Source organism: Artemia sp. Qi Xiang Cuo, chromosome 1 (genome assembly GCF_049724085.1).
Source record: "Artemia sp. Qi Xiang Cuo chromosome 1, ASM4972408v1, whole genome shotgun sequence".
NCBI classification, from domain to species: Eukaryota; Metazoa; Arthropoda; class Branchiopoda; order Anostraca; family Artemiidae; genus Artemia; species Artemia sp. Qi Xiang Cuo.
The window spans coordinates 20,797,078-20,814,909 of NC_142794.1; the positions used below are offsets into that span (position 1 = coordinate 20,797,078).

Consider the following 17,832-nt stretch of genomic DNA (forward strand, 5'->3'; position numbering starts at 1 on the left):
CCCGAGGCTGTGTTAACTTAGGTCGTAATCTTGGATGAGACATTATATTTTTTTCAAAATTGGAAAATAAGAAATTTGAACATATTAAATATAAGTGAAAATTCGGGGCCAAAAATCGATTAGTTTTTGCATATTCGGGGCAAAAATCGTTTCGTTTTTTGCATTATGAAAAATAACTGTTGTTTCGTATAGGAACTGAAGACATCGATTAAAATATTTTTGTTCGATAAAATAAAAACAAAACAAAAACTCTGTCACTCGGAATTGCTTAAATCTTCATGTTCGAACGATGCAAATTTGAAGCTAGAGGAGCCAATCTAAAATATTAGACGGGAAGGGAGCGATTAAAATGATTTTTTGGGTCTTTTTAAGAAGCTGGATTTATTAAGATCGTTTTTATTGAAATTTAACAATAAAACAAAATCTAGTTGGTTTTCTTCTTTTCTTCAAAACTCTAAAGTGTCCTGTGTTTATTGATTTGCCTTTTATTTTGTACGTTTTACTCATCAACTTTTGGTTTAAAACACCAATAATGACAATTAATAAAAACAACAACAAGATAAGCAAAATAGTAGCTGTGACTTTATACACCCATCAGGGGGGGGGGTCGTTCCGGTTTGCAGTTAAACTGAAAGTAGCACGTGCAGTTGAATAAATAGGCATTTCATCAAGGTAAAGAAGCGTGAATTGTTATTATTGTATACTTTTTAGGCACCTTTTAAAAGCTGAATGGAAGATTTTTAATGAGAGTATGTTAAAATATATTTTTCAAGTTATATAGACACCCATGTCCCATCCCCCCTTTAAGTACCACTCTTGATAACGAAATTCAGGCACCCTGCCTTGAAAAGAGATTCTCTTATCAAAAGTTACGAAAAAAATACGTTTTTAAGAGTTGGAATTTATGAAAATTTTTGGTCTGGTGGCAACCCTACCCCTGCTACCTGAAAAAATCCCCCCTTATAATATCTGTATACTTCATAATAACCAATGCTATATGTTAATATTGGGCAAAGTTCATAACTTTCAGCCCTCCCCCTGGGGACTTCGGGGGATTAAGTCATGCTAAAGGGCATATTTATCATATTTTCAACCATTCTGAACAAAATGGCTATCTCAAAATTTTTGTCGAATGACTTTGGGAAAAAAATTAGCGTGGGAGGGGGCCTAGTTGCCCTCCATTTTTGGTCACTTAAAAAGGGCACTAGAACTTTTAATTTCCAATCTAATGAGTCCTCCCACGATATTCTAGGACCACTGGGTCAATACGGTCACCCCTGGGGAAAAAACAAAACAAAAAAAAAAACAAATAAACACGCATCCGTGATCTTTCTTCTGGCAAAAAATGCAAAATTCCACATTTTTGTAGATAGGAGGTTGAAACCTCTACAGTAGGGTTCTCTGATATGCTGAATATGATGGTGTGATTTTCCATCAAGGTTCAATAACTTATGGGGGGTATATCCCCCTTTTTTCGAAAATCAGCCAAATTTTCTCAGGCGTGTAACTTTTGATGGGTGGGACTAAACTTGATAAAAGTTATATATTTGAAATCAGCATTAAAATTTGATTCTTTTTATATACCAATTGGTATCGAAAACCCGTTTTCTAGAGTTTCGGTTACCATTGAGCCGAGTCGCTCCTTATTTGAAGTTCGTTACCACAAACTCTTTGATTCAAGAATTTCAATATACTTTTAAAATAAAAACTTTTTCTTAATAAAAACTTTTTATATCAATAATTACATTTTTTTTTTACCGAAAATAATATAAATTTAAAGAGTTTCAATATTTTGTTGGAATTCAAACACGAACCACAACTTCAACAAAAAAAATGGATTTTTTACTGGTTCAAATTCCACAATCTTTGTTCGGAATCCATTTTTTAGTATTGCTGAAGATGATCTTAGGTCAAACATAACCCCTCCCGCCCTACAACCCCTCCCCCCACCCGAAAAAAAATGTATCATGAACTGCTTGAATTTATAAAGGTATTAAATAAAAAAAACAAGTTTTTTTAACTGAAAGTAAGAAACGACGTTAAAACTTAAAACGAAATTATTCCGTATATGAAAGGGGCTGTCCCCTCCTCAACGCCTTGCTCTTTACGCTAAAGTTTTTTTATTGTTTAAAAAAATATAGTTGTGAGAAAGTCAAACTTTAGCGTAAAGAGCGAGGCGTTGAGGAGGGGGACAGCCCCCTTCATATACGGAATAATTTCTGTTCGTTTTAAGTTTTAACGTCGTTCCTTACTTTCAGTTAAAAAAACTTGTTTTTTTATTTAATTTTTGAACGTTTTTGAATTAATGCAGGTTTTGATTTTGGCTCACCGTACATGAATAATTAAAACAAAATTTGCATATTATATTTGGTTAAATGGCTTTTTCGAAACTTGTTTAATTTTATTTACGAACGTTTTTATTAGTAATAAATATACGTAACTTAGAATTAACTTACGTAACGAACTTCTATATTCATAAATTTTTAACACGTATATTAGGGGGTTCGCCCCTAGTCAATACCCTGCTCTTTAAACTATAGTTCGAATTTTTTTTCCAGTTCTTTAAAAATGACCTCTTAATCACAATCAGTTGATCAGTTGAAAAACTTGTTCTTTTTTATTTAATTCCTGATCTTTTTCTTTAATAATGCTGGGAAATCCGGCGCCCCCGTCATAGCAATGTCCCTTCCCCCATGAAAACTTCCTTCATGGAAAGATCCTTCCATATAGCCCCCGACCCTCTCCTTCCCCCACCTACCAGAAAAAATCTCCTCTGAAAAAGTCTGTATACTTCCCAATAACCAATACTATATGTTAACATTGAGTAAAGTTCATAACTTTCAGCCCTCCCCTGGGGACTTTGGGGGATCAAGTCATCCTAAAAGACATTTTTATCATATTTTCGACCATGCTGAACAAAATGGCTATCTCAAAATTTTGATCGGGTGACTTTGGGAAAAAAATGAGCGTGGGAGGGGGCCTAGTTGCCCTCCATTTTTTTTGGTCACTTAAAAAGGGCACTATAACTTTTAATTTCCGTTCCAATGAGTCCTCCCACGGTTTTCTAGGACCACTGGGTCGATACGATCACCCCTGGGGAAAAAAAAAACAAAAAAAAAAACAAAAAAAAAAAAACCGCCACACACCTTCATTATCTTTCTTCTGGCAAAAAATTTAAACTTCTGTTTCTTTGCAGATAGGTGCTTGAAAACTCTACATCAGGGTTCTCTGATACTTTGAAGATGACGGTATAATTTTTCTTAAGACTTTATAGTTTTTAAAGGGTCTTTCCCTCTTTTTTCGAAAATCAGCCAAATTTTCTCAGGCACGTAACTTTTGATGGGTAAGATTCAACTTAATGAAACTTATATATTTGAAATCAGAATTAAAATCTGATTCTTTTGATGTATCTATTGGTATGAAAATCCCGTTTTTTAGAGTTTCGGTTACCATTGAGCCGGGTCGCTCCTTACTTACAGTTCGTTACCACGAACTGTTTGATAATAACGCCTCTAGTTAATTTTTACAATTCTGAAATGAGTTAAGCTGACCTTGAAGCTAATTCTTTTAAGTTGTAACCAACACACGCACACAAGATAATATTTTGTCCGTTTCTTTTTTGTAGGCTGCTTTATACAACACAGTACAATGAACCCCCCCCCTCCTCCCCAAAGGTATTTTTGCCACCCTCGTTCCGTGTTTTTTTTCTATTTTTCATTCTTTTCTAAATACACTTGTCCATTTGGTCGATTATTGGCCCCCTTGTCAAATTGCCCCCTCCCCCAAGATTTTCTCTAGATGTGGCTTTGGTAAGCTACAATACACTTATTCAAACGAGTTACCTGATTACTTATTGATTTAATTACTTCTTCATACTGGTCTAGGTTTAGACTAATTATTTCATCAGCTGTTTTTTGTCAATATACTCCAACATAGGCATATTAAACAACCGTGGACTTGTATCCATTAAAATAATTATAACGACTTTAAGGAGCTATTAATAAAAAAGTTTTCCAAGAGAAGGTACTACCTTTATATTCACAATTCAAACTGAAATACATTACTTAGGGGTAAAATTTCTTGATATGACGGTTGAAAATAAAAAATAAAACCTTTTAGTACAAAAAAAAATTATAAAAGTACGACCATTTTGGATTCAAGCTTGGACGCGCTTATGAATAGGAAAAAATGGCCTAAAAAAAACATACAAAGAAAAACACAACAAACACTAGGCCTATGCAAAAAACAAAACGGGAAAGGAAAAAATTATTTCTCCATGTAAAATTTTCCTCGGAGAAATTCTCCTCAGAAATGGTCTTTCCCACTGAAAATTTTCCCCATGGAAAATCAATTGTCCCCCTGTAGAATATTCCTGTTGAAACATTTCTATTTATATAGTGTAACAAATAATGCACGAAAAAATTGGCAAAATGCGTAACTTACATCCCTTTTCCAAGGGGCTCTAGAGGCTTATGCTATTTCCCAAGACAAGTTATCACACCTTTAAACTGATTTGAAAACTAGTTCTTATATCTAAGCGATTTTGATAAATTTGTCTCAGACAGCATCTAAGAAAAGTTTTATCTATGTTAATATTTGGAGCCGCTTCTAAAATGACAAAGCTAAACAAAATTGAAAGCGTACAGAAGATTGAGATGTCAGATGAGGAATTAATTGTTTAACCAATGAACAAAATTACTTCACGTTATTCGTACTATGATAAAACGAATAACAGAATACTTAACTTACATTTAATTCCCCCGTGTAAAATTTTCCTTGGAAAATTCCCCTCAGAATTGTTCCTCCGCGCCGAAAATTCTCCCCGTGGAAAATCGCTAGCCTCCTCTCCCAATAAAATTCGTCCTGAAAAACGTCTGTATATACCGTATAACAAACACTGCATGTAAGAAATGGGCAAAACGCATAACTATCATCCCTTTCCCCAAGGGCTCTTGAGGGATATTTTATTCCCCAAGGCAAAGTTTTTACACCTTTAAACTGCTTTGAAAACTATTTCTTATATATAAGTGATTTTGTCTCAGATAACACCGTAGTAAAATATTATCTATGGTAATTTTTGTAGCTGTTCCTAAAGTGACTAGGCTCAACAAAATTGAAAACGTTGAAATATTAGCAGTTAAAAACCAGGGAGGTTCGGAGTCTCCACTTTCGAGTACCCCCCCCCCCTCTTCTTTCAGCCTTGCTAGCAAGTGAAAATTGGAAAAAGCGCATTGAAGAAAACTGCATAGAAAAATTGATTGAATTCGATTCAGCAGTAATACCCACTTTTACATATGTTAAAAAAAAAACAATACTTAATGTTATTCGTACTTAAGGCATTCCTTCAAGTAATTAAAGTGTTCCTAATACTTTAAGTAATTCTCAAAGCATTCGTACATAAAGCTAGTTAAGAAAATAAATTTTGGGATATTGAAAAAAAAATTGAAATCCCTCGAAAATGGCACGGAATCGAAATAAAAAGAGCATTGGTATTACCATGGTCAAATTCCTTCGGCGATGTCTTACAGCCTTGCTTCAAATGATATTTTGAATGGAATTCACAAAAAAAAATATTTACTCTCCTTAAATTGAAATTTAACGCCTCGGACGCCTCTGTTCTAGATGCCAGATTATATCCTGGATAATACCCTTTTTTTCTTTCTTATTTTAATTTTGCAACTTCTCTAGAAAATAAATTTGGCCTAGTAGCACCATTGGTCGTATTTTTATTTGTACTCTAATTTGATAATGAATGTATCCTAAAAATACTTTAATTGAAAAATAATTATAAAAAGAATCTGAATTTTTGTTTGGGCGAGTGAGGGAAATATAGGTAAAAATAAGATTCTGGAACTCAGAACATTTTTCTGTTTAGATGAAAAGGTTTTCAAGGAATTTGCAATGGTAGCAACCATTACGTTTGGAAATGAAGTAGCATGACCTACTTCCATCTACCCAAGATGGCATGATAGTTTTTCCAAGTATATATGGAGAAAATATTGAAATAAACTTTTGTTGTTTTACTACTTCCATCTATCGAAGAGCCAAATATGCAAATTCATAAAAAATAACAAAAACTGGGAAGGTACAGGGCGGGGGCTTGACGTTTTCATTGTCGATTATTAAGCCCAATTTTAGGACTTCTTTGCGAAAAGTCCTTTGGATCAACGTAGAGGGCCGTCTATCCAATAAAATCCCTTCATTTAGAGATATATTTATATATATATTCTCTTAGGTCCAGACAAGGCCACATTCAGGAAAATTGTAAGATGGTTATTTTATTTACAAAAGAAAAAAAGAATAAAAAAATGAGTTATTATGTATTTTTATTATTTTTTTACGAGTCGGGCAAGTATTCCAGGAGGAAGCGTTGGGTCAACCCCCTACCCTCCACTGGACATGGCCTTGGGTCCTCATATTTATACTAATCTGACCACTGCCTTATATGACACGATACAGTATCGTGTCACACATTTTATTGTATCATTATCCCAGGGTATCAGACTTGGAAAACTCCTAGCTTAACTTTTGCTATCTTTGGGTGCCGAAACTAGCCAACTGCTACTCCTATTCTAGATCACAATAAGCAGACCCCTAGTACTGAAAACCCTATTTTTAGCGAGAACTCATTATACTGAAAACCTACTGTAATACAGAAAATACCCAAATAAAAATCACCAAAGTTTTATTGGCTTCACAAAAATTGAAGAAGTTTAACTTTTTTGGAGAAAATACATAAAGTATGCTATTTTCATCAAAAATTATTTAACTATCTAAATCACATTCTTGCAATAAGTCGGTGGGTGGGTGAGGTCGGACATCTCAAGTGGCATTTAACAGGGGATGGCAGGAGGAGGAGAGAAGAAGTGAAAAAAGAGTGGAGAATTACTCTTAATGTATATTACGAACAAGGAATATCAGTCTTCAATTTGTGAAAACATCGAAACAACTGTCAGAAACTTTATAGCAGTGGTTTGGATTCAGAAGCAGAAATTGTTGATACCACAGTTGAATGTGACATTCTGGAATCCTCTTGCTGTTTTGACAGTGCTTTGCTGCAAAGAACTTCCACTGAGAAATTAAAACCACCTAATAATCCTATTACAGATAATTGCAATGCACTTAATCCTAATAATAGAACTTAACCTGACTGCGTTTTGTTGCAAAAAAACTCCACTGAGAAATTAAACTACCTGTTAATCCCAATACATTTAATCCTAATCTTAATGCACCTGCTAATCCAGAGTTTGATGTTGAAGGAAGAAAAAGAAAGTCGAATCTTGATGACCTGAATGATGTTGAACAATGATCCATAAAGATATTAACAGGGATAGCTGCAACCTAATAAAGAGTGAACCACGGTCCATTGTAACAGGAAGCTTCAAAAGGTGTTTTGAACCAAAAACGGTTCCAAAATGAGTATAATATATTCTGTACGGGCGGGGTAATGCCCTTTGCTCATTCCCACTTCCACATCATGATCACAGAAACTTCAGGGGTGCTCATAACATCAGAAGTTGAGAGTTCTAGTCCTTTTTTTTAAGTCAAAAGTGATTGGAGAACAACCAGTCGTAGGAGGGAGAGGGTATTTTCTGGAGGGTATTTTCTCCATGGATGGTCTTACACGGTGGGGGGGGGTCCTCGGGATAGAGATTTTTCTGGGGGGGGGGGTAAACTTTGGCTTCTTATTTTGAAGGCTTATTCTCCATCGCAAGCCTTGACTGTTACTGGCCTCTTTTTCTATCTTGACAGTTGGGATTTGAGGAATCGATATAGCATAAAAGAGAAAGAATCCATATTAAAAGGGATTGTGCGATAAGGGAAGGTAGGCACTGTTATTTGTTTGTGCATGGTGGAGGGGAGGAGATGCCTGAACTGGTTTATATTAGTAAAGTGAATATTGCGTTCTGTCCTTGGGAAGGCATAGGGGTTTTGAGCCCAACTTATGTTAATACGTGCTCGTTTTGAGTCTGACTCGGTTATTTATTGTAATTTCTGTTCGTTTTGGGTTTCATTTATTTATCGATGCTGATTTATGGGAGTTTCACGCTTGGTAGATGAGTCTATTTTACTTTTGTTTCATTTTTTGTTTAATGGAGTTATTTACTTTTCTTTGAAAAATTTATTTTGCGGAATTTTTTTTTTAATTAAAGTGTTTTTGATTTTAAAAATATAGGATGAGGGAGGAGGTAATCTTGTTTCTCTCAATAGAATTATAAATTTATAAAATTATTTTTTTTTCAATTTATAAAATAGACTCACCATACTGAAAGGCAAAAATGCAAGTATCACAATATACATAACCACCATTGTATCTGCAAATTTTTTCCTAGACATATTTACAAAGCTTGGAGACAGAAGAGTGACTTTTGACTTATCTAATTGAATCTTGGTTAGCAGGCTATGTTCGATATTTATCATTGATTGCGACAGCACCATCTATTTGAAATTTTCTGTGTGATAAATTATGTTTGACACGTTTTTCTGTTTAATGGTTTTACAGAAGTCTTGTTTATTATTTCTTTTTTCAAAGTTTCAACCTTTTTACATGAATTTACAGTACAGTAGTATACAGGGACAAAAGAAAATCTGAAATAGGAATTCTGATATTTTTGACGTTTAAAGGACAACTGGCTTCTTTTCCGAAGATTAAATTTGAAAAAACAAGTTTTTTCAACTGAAAGTAAGGAGCAACATTGAAACTTAAAACGAACAGAAATTATTACTTGTATGAAGCGGATTGCCCCCTAATCAACACCTCGCTCTTTAAGATAAAGTTTTTTAGTAGCCTACTTTTAATAAAGCTTCCTATTGTTTTGATTAAACGACCCGTGTGTTTCAGGAGTCGTTCTTAAAAAATTGGGACAGAATTCAAACTTTAAAGTAAAGAGAGAGGTTTTGAGGAGGGGGGAGTTCACTTCATACAAGTACTCATTTCTCTTCGTTTTAATTTTTAATGTTGCTACTTACTTTCAGTTGAAAATTTGCTTTTTAAAATTTAATTTCTGATCGTTTTTAAGTAACGATAGGAAATCTGGTCCCACCTCCACGGGGACATCCCCCTCCCCACGGAAATATCCTCTAGACAGGTCAATCCCGGCGAAAATATACCCCGGAGAATTACCCTTAACAACTCCATGCGTAAAATGGAGACGCAAAAGAGAGAGCAAGACATTTAAAAATAATGTTGTAAAGGAATTCTGGCAAATTCCCCCAGTGTATAATTTCCCCTGACAAGTTGACCCCCTGGAAACTTCTCTCCTTATAGAAAATTCCCCCTTGGAAAACCCCCAGCAACAAATTCGCCCTCAACCCGCAAATGTATACACACTTGACAATAACAAATACTATGTGTTAAAAATGGGCCAATTTTATGACAAAGACCTTTCCCCTGGGACTGTAGGGGGCCATTTTATATCCAGAGGCATAGTTATTGGGCTTTTCAACTATGTTGAGCAAATTGGCTATCTCAAAATTTTGGTCAGACAACTTTGGGAAAAAAGGGGCTGGAAAGGAGGCCAGGTTGCCCCCCAATCTTTATGGCTACTTAAAAAGGGTCCTAGAACATTTAATTTCGACTCAAATGAGTCCTCTCTCAATATTCTAGGACCACTGGGTCAATACGATCATCCCTGCGAAAAACAAACAAAAAACAACAACAAATAAACACGCATCCATGATCTTACTTCTGGCAAAAAATACAAAAATTTCACATCTCCAAACAGTTCGTGTTAACTAAATGTAAGTAAGGAGCGACCCGGCTCAATAGTGACAGAAACTCTAAAAAACAGATCTTTGATACCAACAGATACATCAAAAGAATAAGATTTTTATGCTGATTACAAATATATAAGATTCATCGATTTTAGTCTTGCCCATCAAAAGTTAAGTGCCTGAGAAAATTTGCCTTATTTTGGAAAAAAGGGGGAAACAACCCTTAAAAGTCATAGAACTTATATGAAAATCACATCGTCAGATTCAGTGTATCAGAGAACCCTACTATAGAAGTTTTAAGCTCCCATCTGCAAAAATGTTGAATTTTTTGCTAGAAGAAAGATCACGGATGCGTGTTTATTTGTTTTTTTTGCTTTTTTTTATTTTCCCAGGGGTGATCGTATCAATCCAGCAGTCCTAAAATATCGTGAAAAGGCTCGTTGGAAAGGAAATTAAAAGTTCTAGTGCCCTTTATAAGCGACCAAAAAAATTGGAGAGCATCTTGGCCCCCTCCCTCGCTCATTTTTTTCCCGAAATCAAAATTTGAGATAGCCATTTGGTTCAGCATAGTCTAAAATCTAAGTAATATGTCTTTGAGGATGACTTAATCCCCCACTGTTCCCGGGGGAAGGGCTGCAAGTTAAAAACTTTGCCCATTGTTTACAGATAGTATTGGTTATTGGGAAGTATACAGGCGTTTTCAGGAGAAATTTTTTTCTATTGGGGGATCGGGTACGGGGGAGGATCTTTCCATGGAGGATATTTCCTTGGAGGAAGGAACATTTCTATGAAGAACCAGATTTCCCAGGATTATTTAAAAAACCATTAGAAATTAAATAAAAAAAACAATTTTTTTTTAACTGAAAGTAAGAAGCAACACTAAAACTTAAGATGAACAGAATTTATTACCTATATGAGGGGGTTCACCCCCTAGTCAATACCTCGCTCTTTAAGCTAAAGTTCTTTTTAGTACTTTCAAAAGAACTATCTAATCTAATTAACCGGCCTTTGTGATTCAGGGGTTTGTTATAAGAACAAAATTCAAACTTTAGCTTAAAGAGCGTGGTATTGACTAGGGTGCAAACGCCCTAATATACGTAGTAAAAACATACGAATACAGAAATTTGTTACGTAAGCTAATTGTTAAGTTAAGTCGGAACAAAATTTCGAGACAGCCAATTAGCCAAACAAAGAAAAATTAATATGCGAATTTCGTTTTAATTATTTATGTACGGTGAGCCAAAATCAAAGCTGCATTAATTCAAAAACGTTCAGAAATTAACTAAAAAAAAAAAGTTTTTTTTAACTGAAAGTAAGGAGCGACAGTAAAGATTAAATAGAAAATAAATTATTACGTATATGATAGGGGCTGTGCCCTCCGCCATGCCGCGCGCTTTACACTAAAGTTTTTTTTTTTTTTAAAAATAAAGTTGTGAGACAGGGTCAAACTTTAGCGTAAAGAGCGGGGCGTTGAGGAGGGGACAGCCCCTTTCATATACGGAATAATTTCTGTTCGTTTTAAGTTTTAATGTCACTCCTTACTTTCAGTTAAAAAACTTGTTTTTTTTAGTTATTGCAGATAGGAGCTTGAAACCACTACAGTTGAGTTTTCTGATACACTGAATCTGATGGTGTGATTTTAATTCAGATTTTATTACTTTTAGAGGACGTTTCCCCCTTTTTCCGAAATCAGGCAAATTTTCTCAGGCTCGTAGCCTTTAATCGGTAAGACTAAACTTAATGACTAAACATAGGACTAAACTTATATATTTAAAATCAGCATAATATTGATATATCTATTGGTATCAAAATTCCGTTTTTTAGAGTTTCGGTTACTATTGAGCCGGATTGCTCCTTACTTACAGTTCGTTACAACGAGCTGATAGTGTCTGAAAGACTCAAAATGCCGATTGAGGTGGAAGGGGAATGGTTTAAGATTCTCTGTGGTTAAAGTGGATCGAGGAGAGGGGTTTCTGCTAAAAAATTGACGATTTCAAAAATAGTATGCCCTTTGGTCAAGGCCAGTCGAAGCGAGAGGAGAAAATTGGAAAATCAAAGCCAGCCTCGCACTAATGGATGACTTGGAATTCAAGGGTAGTATCTTAAGAAGTGATTAAATAAATAAGTATATATAGATATATGAATTATAATAATTATAAAAATTATTATTTTTCATTCAAACAAACTCGGATGTTAGTTAAATTAAAAAAGAAAGAAAAAAAAACAACAACGAACCTTTAATGTTTTATTATATTCATTAGTGCAAAATATTCAAATTAATAGTTAATGTTTTCCTAAGGTGCTTCTCCTGTTTGAAAGAGCCTCAGCTAATTTAGTTAAAAAAAAATTCATAAAATATGATTTAAGTGATATTAACAACAGTTCGGCTCTCTAAATTATCACCTAGTCAGACGACACACAATTTGCCTTTTCTGTAAAGTGCCATCATGCTTAAATAATTAACCAAGACTGCATATTTCAAAGACGTGTACTCAAGGCTGTATCCACGGGAGAGTTAGGGGGATTGGCCCCCCCCTCCCGAAATGTTTGTCCGAGTTGTAAAAACGCAACAAAATGAATTTAATCAAATATTTTTTATGTATTTTTTTCAAGTTTTTTTGTACCTCCCCCCCCAAAAAAAACCTTTTGTAACCCCCCCCCCCCCCAGAAAAATTCTGGATACGGCCCTGCGTGTACTCCACCAAATTTACTTTGAAATGAAGTGCCATTAAAAATAAGATTCTTTTAAATTTCTGATATCTATTCATCTTAGTCAGACACATGTCATTCCCCACAAGCAAGTTCAGGAAAACCATCGGAAGAATGAAAATGCATTCAAACTAGTTGTATAGATTTGACACAGCAATAGCTCGGTTGAACTGGATAGATTAACCAGATGAAAATATAAAAGCAACTTGACCAAGTTTAGAATGTATGGATGGTTATTATCTTCTCTCTGGATTTATAGAAAAAGAGCTTTACAAAGGTAGCCAGTCTTTACTCAGGAACGGATCTTTTGCAATAGCGTTTTTAAAACGAACAAAATATTAGTTGTCCTGTGGTAAAAAAAATGAGCAGGATTTCTGTTAAACGGTGTTATCGTTGCTTATCAGGTCACTGAATCATTTCTATTACCTTCCTATGCAATTACATGTCAATTGATAAGCTTAAGAACTGTAAACAACGACAACCAGGGTTGCCACCACGGTCAGTTTCTAAAGTGCAAGCCGTAACGTGGCTTGCACTGCGACAAGCGCTGGTACGTTTATGTCCACATAGTTTTATGTACATAGTTAAAAATGTATCCTGACCAGAGCGCTGAATGAGAAAATTTATGTGTACATGCATATTCAGTATTTAAATGTATTTAGATTATTGTCATGCATAAGAAATGTTCTGCCATGTATTTTGACGTGAGACACATCATGTAATTGCATTTTATATGTCTATGTTTTCAATTTGGTCATATAAGAGAAAAAGCCCTACATTCAATGTAGCACATGCTACAGTGCTAAGAATGATAAAATATTGCAAAAATAGCACTTTCTTGCTAGAGGTAGCAACCCTGGCGACAACCGAATCCTACAAATATTACAACTGCATTACATCTATCCGAATCTGAACTGTATTAAAGAATACAGTTAGTTCTCCTGAGAATTCAGGGGTGAAAATCAGAGTAACTTTTTAGTGAACTGAGATAACAAAGTGATTTAAAAAAAGATTTTGCAAATATTTTTGGGTGCTGTTTTGAAGTCCAGGACACAAGCGTTAACCAAACTTCCCTTTTCGCATGTGTCCTGGATTTTAGAACAGTACCAATTTTTGATGTATTTAATATATGACAGTCGTAAAAGATGAAGTTAAATAAAAACGTTAATCGCAATCTTTTTAATAATACATATTTAAAGGTAATAAGGCCTAAGTATTAGATGTTAAAATTGGAAAATTGAACTTATTACAGTTTGCTTGTTTTCATTGATTAATACTTCTAAACCTCAGCCTGCCTCTTGAGTCCTATTTTGAAGGATATATTTTCATTTCTAAAATCCAGGACACATGCAACTGGGGAAGTTTGGTTAATGTTAAAAAAATAAAACAAAATAGGATGAAAATATAAAAGTGTATGAAAAAATTTGGGCTATATATTTGCATATTAGCGGGATTGGGGTGGGGGTAAAGCGTAGTATATATTAAAAACGTAACCTGACCTAACCTAGGCTCATTCCCCTAAACCCCAAAACACTAAAGTTTAAATATAGTTCCTAGAGTGAGAAACCCCTGAATACTTGTTTATAGTCTTTATACAGCATTAGATAGCTCCAGATCTTTGCTTTTGTCGAGTGGGGGCCTCGACTAACAGGTTTTTATCTGATGTTAGCATTATCATTTCTCGCATGTGTCCTGGATTTTAGAACAGTACCCAAATATCCATTTACAGGCAATGCTAATACATTTATCATTTATAGGTATTGACTGTGGGAACTAGTTTTGTTGAGGGAGAGGTGGGATGGTCTTCAGGGGACAAATTGAGGAAGGGGGGAGGTGGATTCTGAAAAATACCTATTTCTGGTAGCTATTGGGTGCTGAGATCCACGGGCGCTGAAAATCCTAGCTACGCCTCTGGACTTAAGGCCAACCTCGTTCATTTTGAAGCCATTTCCTTATTTATATGTTTGCAGTATTAATCGAAGACTACCTCTGACAGCTTGAAGTTAGCCAAAGTGACTGTTTCTTTTGGCTGGAAGTTACCCCCATATCTGTTCTGGTGCTTACTTTTAAGATACCTAAGGCCGAAGTTTCGGCGATTCTCTTCCATGCCACTCCATATAAAACCTTCGTTTTCAACACGTTCTAAGAACTGCCCGAACATTTTACAAGATAAAGTACGATTATTAAGCCTTGTCAAATATTTGATTGAAAGCAATATTTGTTTGAAGTAATTTCTCTGTTATCATTATATCATTGAGAAGTACATAGATTAACAAAAGGTCTCAAATTTAATATGATAATATTTTATTATATCAGTCTAGTTCCATCAGGCTGATATACGCTAAAGTTTCATTAATACTTTCTTCATTTTAAACATGTTCCTTTAAAATCATAGGCATCGCAATAGCGGTGCCTATGTAAAAAACACTTCCCCAGAGCCCTCAGGGTAAGGGTACTAATTTATGCCCTGGGGGCATGTTAGAACGATGTTGGCACAATGTATTATTTATTTTTTTTTTCCTTTAGACCAGGGCACTTTGTACCGAAAAAGTTGTCGTAGAAACTTCGAAAAGGGCTCATTCAATTGGAAATTGGAGTGGCTTGTGCCCTTTTTAATAGTCAAAAGTGATTGAAAGGCAACTATCACCCCTTCCACGCCCAACATTTCCCGAAACACATCCACTCAAAATTTTGAGATAGCCATTTTGTTCAGCGTAGTTGATTTCCACATAGAAATTATGCTTTGGAAGAGTTTTGGAAGAGTGTGTTTTGGAAGACACTCCCCCGCAGCCCTCAGGGCAAGGGTTGTAAGTTATGTCCTGAGGGCAAATAAGGTTTTTATAGAAAGCGTTGTCGTAAAAACTTCCAAAACGGCTCATTCGATTGAAAATTCAAAGGGCTAATGCCCTTTTCAATAGTCGAAAGTGATTGGAGGGCAACTAACCCCCCTCTCACACCCACCTTTTCCCAAAACACAGCCAATAAAAACATTGAGATAGCCATTGTGTTCAATATAGTTGAAAGTTCTGGAAATTAGGTCTTTGAGGATGACAACCCCCCCCCCCCACATTCTTCTGGGCAAGGGTTGTAAGTTATGTCCTGGGGGTATATAAGGTTTTTATAGAAAGCGTTGTCGTAGAAACTTCAAAAAGGGCTCATTCGATTAAAAACCGAAATGGCTAGTGCCCTTTTTAAAAGTCGAAAGTGATTGGAAGGCAACCAACATCCCTTCCACGCCCACCATTTCCCCAGACACATCCAATCAAAATTTTGAGATAGCCATTTTGTTCAACGTAGTTGAATAGTCCGGAAATTATATTTTTGAGCTGGACACTCCCCCACCAGTCTTCAGGGCAAGGATTATAAGTTATGCCCTGGGGGCATATAAGGTTTTCATTGAAAGCTTTATCATAGAAACCTGAAAACTTGTGCTCATTTGATTGGAAATTCAATGGGCTAGTGACATTTTTAAGAGTCAAAAGTGAATGGAGGGCAGCTAACGCCCCTCTCACGCCCACCATCTCTCCAAACACATCCAATCAAAATTTTGATATAGCCATTTTGTTCATCGTAGTTGTAAGTTCTGGACATTTGGTCATTGAGGATGTGGACCCCGTCCCCTCAGAGCCCTCAGGGCACGGGTTATAAGTTATGCCCTGGGGGAAGAGAATTTTTTTATTGAAAGCTTTGTCGTAGAAACTTGAAAAATGGTGCATCCAATTGTAAATTAAAACGGCTAATGCCCTTTTTAATAGTCGAAAGTGATTGGAGGCCAACTAGTCCCCCTCTCACTCCTGCCCTTTTCCCAAACACATCCAAACAACATTTTTAGATAGCCATATTTTTAAACGTTGCCCTAAGGGATCTGGGGGGAGGTTCATCCTTAACGACCTGATTTCCAAAACTTTCAACTACGTTGAACAAAATGGCTATCTCAAAATTTTACTGGATGTGTTTTGGAAAAAGGTGGGCGTGAGAGGGGCTTGGTTGCCCTCCAATTACTTTCGACTATTAAAAAGAGCACTAGCCCTTTGAATTTACAATCGAATGAGTCTTTTTAAAGTTTCTACGACAAAGCTTTCAATAAAAACCATATATGCCCCAAGGGCATAAATTTTAACCCTCGCCCTGAAGACTGTGGAGGGAGTTTCCTGCTTAAAGATATAATTTCCAGAACTTTCAACTACATTGAACAAAATGGCTATCTCAAAATTTTGATTTCAATCACTTTTGACTATTAAAAAGGGCACAAGCCACTCAAATTTCCAATTGAATGAGCCCTTTTCGAAGTTTCTACGACAACTTTTTCGGTACAAAGTGCCCTAGTCTAAAGGAAAAAAAATAATAAATAATACATTGTGCCAACATCGTTCTAACATGCCCCCAGGGCATAAATTAGTACCCTTACCCTGAGGGCTCTGGGGGAGTGTTCTTTACATAGGCAGCGCTATTGCGATGCCTATGATTTTAAAGGAACATGTTTAAAATGAAGAAAGTATTAATGAAACTTTAGCGTATATCAGCCTGATGGACCTAGATTAATATTACAAAATATAATCACATTAAATTCGAGAGCTTTCGTTAATCTGTTTACTTCTCAATGATATAATGATAACAGAGAAATTACTTCAAACAAATATTGCTTTCAATCAAATACTTGACAAGGCTTAATAATCATACTTTATCTTGTAAAATGTTCGGGCAGTTCTTAGAACGTGTTGAAAACGAAGGTTTTATATGGAGTGGCATGGAAGAGAATCGCCGAAACTTCGGCCTTAGGTATCTTAAAAATAAACACCAGAACAGATATGGGGGTAACTTCCAGCCAAAAGAAACAGTCACTTTGGCTAACTTCAAGCTGTCAGAGGTAGTCTTCGATTAATACTGCAAACATATAAATAAGGAAATGGCTTTAAAATGAACGAGGTTGGCCTTAAGTCCAGAGGCGTAGCTAGGATTTTCAGCGCCCGAGGATCTCAGCACCCAATAGCTACCAGAAATAGGTATTTTTCAGAATCCACCTCCCCCCTTCCTCAATTTGTCCCCTGAAGACCATCCCACCTCTCCCTCAACAAAACTAGTTCCCACAGTCAATACCTATAAATGATAAATGTATTAGCATTGCCTGTAAATGGATATTTGGGTACTGTTCTAAAATCCAGGACACATGCGAGAAATGATAATGCTAACATCAGATAAAAACCTGTTAGTCGAGGCACCCACTCGAGAAAAGCAAAGATCTGGAGCTATCTAATGCTGTATAAAGACTATAAACAATTATTCAGGGGTTTCTCACTCTAGAAACTATATTAAAAATTTAGTTTTTGGGGTTTAGGGGGAGGAGCCTAGGTTAGGTCAGATTACGTTTTTAATATATACTACGCTTTACCCCCACCCCAATCCCGCTAA

General features: G+C 35.7%; 1 protein-coding gene across 1 annotated transcript in view; it reads right to left on the reverse strand.

Moving 5' to 3' along the window:
- LOC148956102 (pantetheinase-like) overlaps positions 1 to 8,350 on the reverse strand; it is a 34,076-nt gene extending 25,726 nt beyond the window's left edge. The window contains exon 1 of the mRNA XM_089089201.1: positions 8,263 to 8,350. Coding sequence (XP_088945327.1) covers positions 8,263 to 8,337 — 75 coding nt within the window. The 5' untranslated portion in view covers positions 8,338 to 8,350. The remainder of the gene's footprint in view (positions 1 to 8,262) is intronic.
- Between the last annotated feature and the right edge of the window lie 9,482 nt (positions 8,351 to 17,832).